We start from the raw sequence: 9,950 nt of genomic DNA on the forward strand, positions 1-9,950 counted from the left end.
AGGTTGTGATCAGATCTTCCCAGGGGAGGGAGAGGTGATGAACTGTATTTATTGTCTCTGGTGGTGCGTGTCACGTACTGGGTGAAGGTGGGCAGTGTAGAGTCCAGTGGTGCGTGATTAAAGTCACCCGTGAGGATTGTGTCTGCAGTCTGCTGACCACAGAGTGGAGAGAGTCACAGGCTGCCTCCGCGTTGGCCGAGGGGGGGACATACGCCGTTATCGCGATAACATGCGAGAATTCCCTGGGGAGGTAGTATGGTCGCATGCTAACGGCTAACAGCTCAATGTCTCTACTGCAAAGTTGCTCTTTCACAGTAATGTGCCCAGGGTTACACCATCTGTCGTTCACAAACATTGCCAGTCCCCTCCTTTCCTCTTACCGCTCTCCTTTGTTCTGTCCGCCCGCGGCTGCTGGAATCCGGGCAGGGTCACGTTTGTGTCCGGAGTTACCGGTGTTAGCCAAGTCTCCGTTAGCTAGCCAGGTCTCCGTTAGCAAACCAGGTCTCTTTACATACAGTAATCTAACAAAGGTACCCAAATACACCGAAAATGCAGTTTCCTACTGTCTGGTGGTAGTAGCCTAGTGGGTAACTCTGTATCAGCCCCAAGAGTCAAGTGCTTCTTATTTTTGCATTTCCATATTTCTGTGGGGCCGACCACAACAACCTATGAGAATTATATCAGAAGCGGTGGGGTCGAAAAAGCATGGAGAAATGACAAACACTTAGTAGCAGTCATTTCATTTGAATCGCATTACGAAAGAGAAACAAATTAAAAAAAATAAATAGGCTATAAATGTAGGGATTCGGACTGCATCGGTTCATTCTGCCCCCCCTTTGTATTTTTGCAAATGTCATACCGATCGCACGCCACTAGGGCGGCACCCAAAGAACTGTAGGACAAGTGCGCTACACAGCCGCTGAATTAGAGCAGAGGAAGCCGGAATGCCGTGCATGCAAAGTTCAAGCGGTTTGAGTGCGATTGTGCAAGGAGTAAACAAACCATCTCCCGCACTGGGACAGAGTGAATAAGGAATAGCCTTTTAGAATAACGGGTGGTGTGGCTCTTAAAAGAGCCTTTGTTTTAATGTAAGGACGCCGGTTTTCTTAAGCGCGCTCCCCGCGGATGCGGCGGGCCAGCTGTATGTCTTTGGGCATGATTGTGACCCTCTTGGCATGGATGGCGCACAGGTTGGTGTCTTCGAACAGGCCGACCAGATAAGCCTCGCTGGCCTCCTGGAGAGCCATGACCGCGGAGCTCTGGAAGCGCAGGTCGGTCTTGAAGTCCTGGGCGATTTCCCTCACCAGGCGCTGGAAGGGCAGCTTGCGAATCAGCAGCTCGGTGGATTTCTGGTAGCGGCGGATCTCCCTCAGAGCCACAGTTCCGGGCCTGTAGCGATGGGGCTTCTTCACGCCGCCGGTGGCCGGGGCGCTTTTACGCGCAGCCTTGGTGGCGAGCTGCTTCCTGGGAGCTTTTCCTCCGGTGGATTTGCGGGCGGTCTGCTTGGTTCGGGCCATGTCGACGAGACGAGATTCTCACTGAAGGCAGTAAGGAGTGACTTCACGGTCGCCGACATGGGATTTTATACCCGTTCAGTTCCGCGCCAAACAAGCTCCTCCCCATTCATGCCCATGGCTGTATTTCATTGGTGGTTTACACAGCTGCTAGTTGGCGCCCAAATTTCAAAATGAATTCGCTCGATTTACTTCATGTCCATTCACAACATTAATCACCATTATCCTCCGTAAACGTGAAAACGATTTAAACATTCAATTAAATATTGTGCAGATTAACACAGGACGAACATAAAGGTTGAGATTAAATCCACGTACAAAACGGAACCATACATATCCTTGTATAATATAGTAGTATATTATAGTGTTCAAAAAAAGTCAAACTCATTCATTTACAAGTTTTAATTCAAGAAACGAAACCCTGCAGTCATTATTCAATTCCATTTCTTATTGTGAAACGGTCATTTTGAACCATTCAGATCTAAAGAACGTTAAAAACTATGTATTTTTATTTTATGTATCCTGTAAAGCCACCAATATCGTAATAGTAATACAGCAATGCGCAGGGATATCTTGAAATTGTATAGCCTAAACACATATTTTCTTAAATGACCAGAATCTGCGCATTTTAGAGTAAGTGTGTGGCTCTTAAAAGAGCCTTTGTGTGTATTTCTGAGCGCCGGGTGCTTTATTTGGCCTTCTCGGTCTTCTTGGGCAGCAGCACGGCCTGGATGTTGGGCAGGACGCCGCCCTGAGCGATGGTCACGCCGCCCAGCAGCTTGTTGAGCTCCTCGTCGTTGCGCACGGCGAGCTGCAGATGGCGGGGAATGATGCGCGTCTTCTTGTTGTCGCGGGCCGCGTTACCGGCCAACTCCAAGATCTCAGCGGTCAGGTACTCGAGCACCGCGGCCAGGTAGACCGGAGCTCCGGCGCCGACGCGCTCGGCGTAGTTGCCTTTGCGCAGCAGCCTGTGAACTCTGCCCACGGGGAACTGGAGACCAGCCCGGGACGAGCGGGTCTTGGCCTTAGCGCGAGTTTTCCCGCCGGTTTTGCCTCTTCCGCTCATGTTGTCTTACTGCGACGTTCGTTCAGGAAACAAACTAACTCTGAGGCTGGAGGATCATTTCTTATAGGAAACGGCTCTGAGTCCCGATTGGCTCGAACTTTCAGCCAATCCTGTTGTCGTCGTGGTAAAAAGCCCCGTCCCATTTCATCTTTCATTCGCAACTCTTACCGCGCTTTTCGTTCCGTAATAAACATTTGCCCGCTCAATTTTAAATCCTTGAATCAATAATTCTAGATTTAGGAATGGTATTATTAATATTAGTATTTCTATATCGCATGGTCTTTGCATCTCGTGTTTCCAATTTTTTTAAATAAATGAAATTCTTTCTCCGTGAACATATAACGTGTTTCATTGTTACTATAGTATTAGTTTAGTATTCAGTATTACGGAGTATAAATTAAAATATAAATACGTTTCAGGTACAGCTGCATGTTTTAGTTAAGGGGATCACAAATTTGAAGAGGTGAACTCATAAAACCGGGTAAATAAAAAAATATTCTTATGCATATATTAAGATTTACATGGGATTGCAGTAGAGGATAATAATGAACTTCCTTCTCGCTTTATTTTCATGATTACTTATAGGATGCGGGTGCGAGTTGGAATCGGAATTGTAGCTTTTTTCTGGAGATCAGTGTGTGGCTCTTAAAAGAGCCTTTTTGAGTAGGTGCTGGAAGAGCAGCAAGAATTTACTTCTTCTTGGCCGCCGCCTTCTTCGGCTTGCTGGTCTTGGGTTTGGCAGCTTTAGGTTTAGCTGCCTTGGGCTTTGCGGCCTTCACCTTTTTGGGGCTCTTGGTCGCTTTTTTGGGGGTAGCAGGCTTCTTGGCTGCTTTCTTGGGACTCTTGGTCGCCGCCTTCTTAGCGGCCGCCGCGGGCTTCTTGACTTTCTTGGGCGACTTCTTGGCGGCGGGCTTCTTCGCTGCGACCTTCTTGGGCTTCTTGGCCGTGGCGGGCTTCTTCGCGGCCGCCTTCTTGGGTTTCGGAGCCGCCTTCTTGGCTACGGGCTTCTTCTTGGGCTCCGCCTGCTTCTTGTTCAGCTTGAAGGAGCCCGAGGCGCCGGTGCCCTTGGTCTGCACCAGAGTGCCCTTGGTGACCAGGTTCTTGATGGCCAACTTGACGCGAGAGTTGTTCTTCTCCACGTCGTAGCCACCGGCAGACAGCGCCTTCTTCAGGGCGGCCAGGGACACTCCGCTGCGCTCCTTGGAAGCGGACACGGCTTTGACGATAAGCTCGCCGACACCGGGTCCCGCCTTCTTGGGCTTGGCCGCGGCCTTCTTCTTGGGCGCCTTTGCCGGCGCTGCGGCCGCTGGAGCTGGAGCCACTTCTGCCATCGTACAAACTGCAACGTAGAACGAGCTTTCCGCCTTCGGGACGAGGGAACAATGACCCGCCGAGCGGGAAGTTCCGCCTTTAAGGGCGCCGTGAGAACCGTGTAGAACCAGCATGCGCCGCAAGCGCCGCGCCTCTTCCGCCAGGCGAGCCTCGCTGTGTTTTCTCCTCACCCATTTCGGGCAAAAAGTACCGCGCGAAACGAGCCGGCGGCTCAGAAACGTACTCGGGGACAAAGTTCTGGCTCTGCTCCTTCTCATGGGCCCCGCAGAGAGGGGCGCAGCGCGATTTTATTCCGCAGAAAAGCTCAACACAACACCCAGCGCCGGCCGGGGGAGACGTAAGGACCAGCGTTTGTCGCCACATTTCGCGATTAAATAAACGTGTCGGCTGGGACTCGTCAACAGAGCGTCGTCAGCGGTCCTGGGCCGCCGACGGGACGTCATGTGGGTGTAAGGAGAGTTCGGGGTCCGAGAAATTCGAGCCGTGGTCGGAGGATCGAAACACAGTGACCGCACGTCACATAGCGCGTCATCTCAGCGGGTTCGGTGCCGTGATGCTGATTATTACTGCTGATAATTCCACCTCATCTCAAAACAACACGGGAATTACGCTGATATTTCGTTCTGGGAGGAATCTCTATTCTTGTCCCTGCTTGGGAAAATGTTTAACTAGTAGATCTACTTCGTTATTGTATTGTTTTATTCAACGTGGCCATTCAGGTCAAGTTCAATCATTTTTAAACTTCCATTTGTACCAATAGTTTTTACTGCATTACTTTGATATTATACTTGCGTAGTCTGTTTATATTGTAGTTGTTTCCTTCTACATATTTTATTAATTGTTCTTGTTGTGGTGTTATGAACAAGTTCCTCCAGGATCAGTCAAGTTTTCGGATTCTGAAGACGTTTAAAAATCTAATAGCAATAATAACTTTTATAAAAGCTGTACTAAAGTAATAATACATGGGGGTCATACAGGCAAAGTGTTAAAAAGTAAAAGCACATGACATTGTATAACAGGATATTTGTAGCCTAGAAAGAAGAACACTTGATCAAGAGAGACGTTGTTTGGCTGCACTGTGTACTGTGTATCCAGCTGAAATGACAATAATGCTTCTTTCCAGGCCACATTCAGCACAACAGCGCATTTTGAGATAAAATAAAAGATTTAACAGAAGTTCCCCGAACAAAAAAGCCATCGGTTTGGCGCCCACTACACAGAAACATAAAACAGGGTGGTAGTAGCATAGTGGGTAACTATGAACCAGAAGGCCCAGGTTCAAATTCCACTTACTACCATTGTGTCCTTAAGCAAGACACTTACCCTGAGTGTCTCCAGGGGGGGGACTGTCCCTGTAACTACTGATTGTAAGTCGCTCTGGATGAGGGCGTCTGGTAAATGCTGTAAATGTAAAACATATTAAGAAATTTTTTTGTAAACTCTGTTTTCGGAACATACTGAATTTAACCTGATAGACAGATATGGGGCTTTGACCTTTTCTTTTCCATCTTTCATTGGGGATAATTTTGCACTCCAGTATCAACATTGTAATGAAAATTTATATTTTCTATGCTTGCCGGATTTTATTAGAATATGACGACAAATTGCATTCTTTTTATGTCTTTCTTCTATGCACGTACAACATGCTTATCAGGGTTTCATCCTGGCAGCAATAAACTTTTTTTCTCACTGAGTAGGGTTATTGGAATCTTTATTTCCCCCGACAACACCCACCCTCCAACCTGAGGATCACCCAAATGTAAATGAATAGACACGTTAGTGTGCAGATTAAATTTGTGTTTTTTTTTTTTTTTGTGATTTCGCACAACCCAGGAAAAATTCATTATAACACAATGAGCTCTGATTCACAATATTATGAATGTATGAAATGTGCTTTATTTGGAAGCAGCCTGACTGATGAAGCGATCTATTCTGTTTCACTAAGACCCCCAACTATGAATAAAATCTTTTTATTCACTAAGTTGAAGTTTCTATACATAAGTCAGACAATAAGAAGGTTACAAGTTCATCTAAATATTCTCTGAAGAGGAAGGTCTTGAGCTGCCATTTGAAAGTGACTGAGCTGTTCTGACCTCGAGGGGAAGGTCATTCCACCACTGAGGGGCCAAGATGAAGAAGAGTCTAGATAAGTGTCTTCCTTTTACCTTCAGAGATGGAGGGACCAGGCGAGCAGTACTGGAGACTCTGAGTATACGAGGTGCAGTGCGAGGTATAATATGGGCTGTGATGGTGCTACTCCATGTTTGGCTTTGTAGGCCAGCATCAGTATTTTGAACCTGATGCGTGCAGCTACTGGGAGCCAGTGGAGGGAACGTAGCAGAGGGGTGGTGTGGGAGAACTTTGGAAGGTTGAAGATCAGTCGTGCTGCTGCATTTTGTATTAGTTGTAGAGGTCAGATGGTACATAGTGGTAGACCAGCTAGAAGGGAGTTGCAGTAGTCCAGTTGTGAGATTACTAAGGACTAAACCAGTATCTGGGTGGCCTGGGCTGACAGATAAGTACGGATTCGTCTGATATTGTAGAAGGAATCTACATGAGCGGGAAAGATTGCTGATGTGACTAGAGAAGGACTCCAAGGTTGCGGGCTGTTGTAGAAGGAGAGAGCTGTGAGTTGTACAGGTAAATAGCAAGATCAAGATATCAGTTAGACATGCAGAGATTTTGGAAGCAGCATGTAGATCAGAGGGAGGAGAAGAAAAGATGAGTTGTGACACCAGTGGAGAGTCTACGTGAGATAGACGTGGATCCTTTCCAAGTTACTTGGTAAGATTGCTCATCAGGGTAGGAAGCAAACCACTGCCATGCTGAGCCCTGAATTCCAAGCCTCTTCAGGATAGCCAAAACTGTCTATCTTAACTGTGTCAAATGCTGCAGAGAGGTCAAGGAGAATAAGAACTGATGACAGTTTTGCTAATCTGGCTGCAGGTAGCTGCTCGGAAACAGCCAGAAGGGCAGTCTGAGCTGTTCTGAAGCCAGACTGGTTAGGATCCAGGAGGTTGTTCTGTGACAGAACTCATGCTCACTTCCTGCATATATGCGTGTGATAGAAATTAGAGTAAAGATGTTTATGTGAGCTCCGTATTTGAATAATCTGTTCCACCTTAAATACTGCAGCCTGCAATAATAGTTATTTTACATTGAAAAGTCAACACACATCATAAATCTATGTGCACATGAGCAGAAATCCAAGGTCAATTTTACAGTGAAAAATGTTTTGGGCCAGGAAGGTATTTTGTGGCCCAAAGCTTTTATTCTGTAGTGCCATTAATCAGTACAATGCACAGTTCCCATGTGAAAACAGTGAAAATAGTGTTGGGCCAGACAGTTAAGGTAATTTTTTATAGTTCAGAATTCTGGGCAGAGATCACCATATACAGATTAAAACGTTTTTTTTCTGTAACTGAACTACCACCTACCGGCGTGATCTGGGTATTGCAGCCTGCTTAGCAGAATTGAAGGTGGAACTGACAATTCGAGCGCAAAAAAAAATAAAAATACCTGCCCATAATCAAGAACCGCCACTGGCAAAGGTCATGAAAAACTAACCGAAGCGAGCTCTGTCTCAAAACAGAAAATAAACATGAAAGTACGGTGACAACCAGGGCACGGAAAGTCCACACATCTACAGGACAAATTAAAGGAAGACGCAACATTGAACATTCCTGCTTGGAATAGGTTTAAAAAAAAAAAACTGAACAATCTCGTTTTCCTACTCTCTTTTTACAAGAGTCTTCTTCTCTCGCTGGTAAACACATCTGCAGATCCACCCTCTCAGCAGCGCCATACCGCCATCTAACGGATTTGCCGTTTTACAACCCAAATATTCCAGCCATTTCCTGGTTGGTCCGACTGGCCTACATAATAAATGTAAGATTTCCGGACTGGGAATGTGAGTGGATATTAGGGTACCACACTCCAATTAATTACAAACTGAGATTAATTTATATTGCAAACTGAATTATTCAAAGATTTTAAGTTTTATAAACAGAACAAAAGACTCTGCTTAACGTAGAGTTGGACAATATTGCCTCACATGTAGTTAATGCTTATTTCAGGTATACTTTAAGTATTTAAAGTTTACCCTTTATAAATAAAACCGCAATCCCGCCTTTTGATGAAAGTGTGGGTGGCTCTTAAAAGAGCCTTTGTGTTGGTGAAGCGTTGCTTGTGGTCCCGCTTTACTTGGAGCTGGTGTACTTGGTGACCGCCTTGGTTCCCTCAGACACGGCGTGCTTGGCCAGCTCTCCGGGGAGCAGCAGGCGGACGGCAGTCTGAATCTCCCTGGACGAGATGGTGGAGCGCTTGTTGTAATGCGCCAGGCGAGAAGCTTCTCCAGCGATGCGCTCAAAGATATCGTTGACGAAAGAATTCATGATGCCCATGGCCTTGGAGGAGATGCCGGTGTCGGGGTGGACCTGCTTCAGAACCTTGTACACGTAGATGGCGTAGCTCTCCTTCCTGGACTTTCTGCGCTTCTTTCCGCCCTTGGCGGCCGTCTTGGTCACGGCTTTCTTGGACCCCTTCTTGGGCGCGGACTTGGCGGGTTCAGGCATGGTGCTCGTCTCAGTGTGAAAACTGGATACAACTGGCGGTCTAATAGGCACTCCTGTTCAATTTATATACGCTGGAATGGAAATAAGACGACAGCTCTGATTGGTCCTTTCGAATTCAGGCGCCAAGCGGAAGCGCTTATAGTGCGTTTAGCGAAGTCCCGCCCATTTCCCGCTTTTTTTCAGACAAAAAATCCCTTATTTCAATATATATAAATCGTAGGACAGAGGCACAGAACCCAATTCTTCGTGTATTTAATGTAGCCGGATCTTTACAAGTGAGTCGTTTAGTCCACTATTTTACAGTTGTCTATATCATTCTTGTGAATACATACATTTACTTTAACTTCATATTTATTCAACACAGCATACTTGTGCTTCTTACACAAAATGACACCCATATAGTAGTATATTTGTGCTTGTAAAAAATAAAAGTCATTGGATTTAAGTGAGTGCTTCATTACGTGTTACCTTTGCCAACTTCATAAAACGCGCACAATAAAACAAAAGCAAGCAGCCGCTCACTGCTCACTTAGGGTGATTGGTTAAATGCAGATTTTACTGTGCGCTGTGTATCATGAGACAATCACTGATGGAGGCGAACTAATTACCAGTCTTACAATGAGTACTTGGCTGGAGGGTCGGTCCGGAGACACGCAATGGGGTTCGAACATGCAACTTTGGGTACTTGTCTACACGTGTATGAGACCGTTTTTTAGCATTCAACGTACTATGCATGAAATTAATAGTTTATTTTGAATCAAGTCTTATTTTGTAGTGTTCCGCGGCACAGACCGTGCTTTTATCGAAAGTGTGGGTGGCTCTTAAAAGAGCCTTTGGGTCTTTGTCCTATTAGAAAGAGCAGGTTTCAACCGCCGAAGCCGTACAGAGTGCGGCCCTGACGCTTCAGCGCGTAAACCACGTCCATGGCGGTCACGGTCTTTCTCTTGGCGTGCTCGGTGTAGGTGACGGCGTCGCGGATCACGTTCTCGAGGAAGACCTTCAGCACGCCGCGGGTCTCCTCGTAGATCAGACCGGAGATACGCTTCACACCGCCGCGACGAGCGAGGCGGCGGATGGCGGGCTTGGTGATGCCCTGGATGTTATCGCGGAGAACCTTGCGATGACGCTTGGCACCTCCTTTTCCGAGCCCTTTTCCTCCCTTTCCGCGTCCGGACATGTTGTCAACTTATTACACAAAGTGCAACGTGAAGCAGAAGCCGACTCGCTCAGTCTTTATGTGCGAAAAGAGGACCTGTTTGAAGCCTTGTCCAAGGGGCGTGCGTTTGTCCCCACCGCCTTTTAGGGGAGGGCTGCACATGAAAGCACGTGGATAACGTCACAGCGCCACCTCCCGTCATAAGAGTTCAAATTTGTTATTTTGTTCGATACAATGGAGCGCGTTCTGTTCCGCGTCTTTGCTGATTGTAATGAATTACGTTTACATTACGTTAAATTACGTTTTAC

At 46.6% G+C, this 9,950-nt stretch overlaps 5 protein-coding genes across 5 annotated transcripts; all 5 read right to left on the reverse strand.

Moving 5' to 3' along the window:
* Positions 1-1,106: 1,106 nt before the first annotated feature.
* LOC114783302 (histone H3) lies at positions 1,107-1,653 on the reverse strand. The gene has a single exon (XM_028968725.1). It carries the CDS (start codon positions 1,515-1,517, stop codon positions 1,107-1,109), a length of 411 nt encoding a protein of 136 aa, XP_028824558.1. The 5' UTR covers positions 1,518-1,653.
* A 396-nt stretch (positions 1,654-2,049) lies between these two features.
* LOC114783303 (histone H2A-like) lies at positions 2,050-2,628 on the reverse strand. The gene has a single exon (XM_028968726.1). It carries the CDS (start codon positions 2,578-2,580, stop codon positions 2,203-2,205), a length of 378 nt encoding a protein of 125 aa, XP_028824559.1. The 5' UTR covers positions 2,581-2,628; the 3' UTR covers positions 2,050-2,202.
* Positions 2,629-3,123: 495 nt separating this feature from the next.
* On the reverse strand, positions 3,124-3,945 carry LOC114783301 (histone H1-like). The gene has a single exon (XM_028968724.1). It carries the CDS (start codon positions 3,909-3,911, stop codon positions 3,270-3,272), a length of 642 nt encoding a protein of 213 aa, XP_028824557.1. The 5' UTR covers positions 3,912-3,945; the 3' UTR covers positions 3,124-3,269.
* Positions 3,946-8,086: 4,141 nt separating this feature from the next.
* LOC114783304 (histone H2B) lies at positions 8,087-8,506 on the reverse strand. The gene has a single exon (XM_028968727.1). The coding sequence runs from the start codon at positions 8,484-8,486 to the stop codon at positions 8,112-8,114; it is 375 nt and encodes a 124-aa protein (XP_028824560.1). The 5' UTR covers positions 8,487-8,506; the 3' UTR covers positions 8,087-8,111.
* Positions 8,507-9,214: 708 nt separating this feature from the next.
* LOC114783305 (histone H4) lies at positions 9,215-9,668 on the reverse strand. The gene has a single exon (XM_028968728.1). It carries the CDS (start codon positions 9,661-9,663, stop codon positions 9,352-9,354), a length of 312 nt encoding a protein of 103 aa, XP_028824561.1. The 5' UTR covers positions 9,664-9,668; the 3' UTR covers positions 9,215-9,351.
* Positions 9,669-9,950: the final 282 nt, after the last annotated feature.

This window comes from Denticeps clupeoides, unplaced genomic scaffold (genome assembly GCF_900700375.1).
Source record: "Denticeps clupeoides unplaced genomic scaffold, fDenClu1.1, whole genome shotgun sequence".
Lineage (NCBI taxonomy): Eukaryota > Metazoa > Chordata > Actinopteri > Clupeiformes > Denticipitidae > Denticeps > Denticeps clupeoides.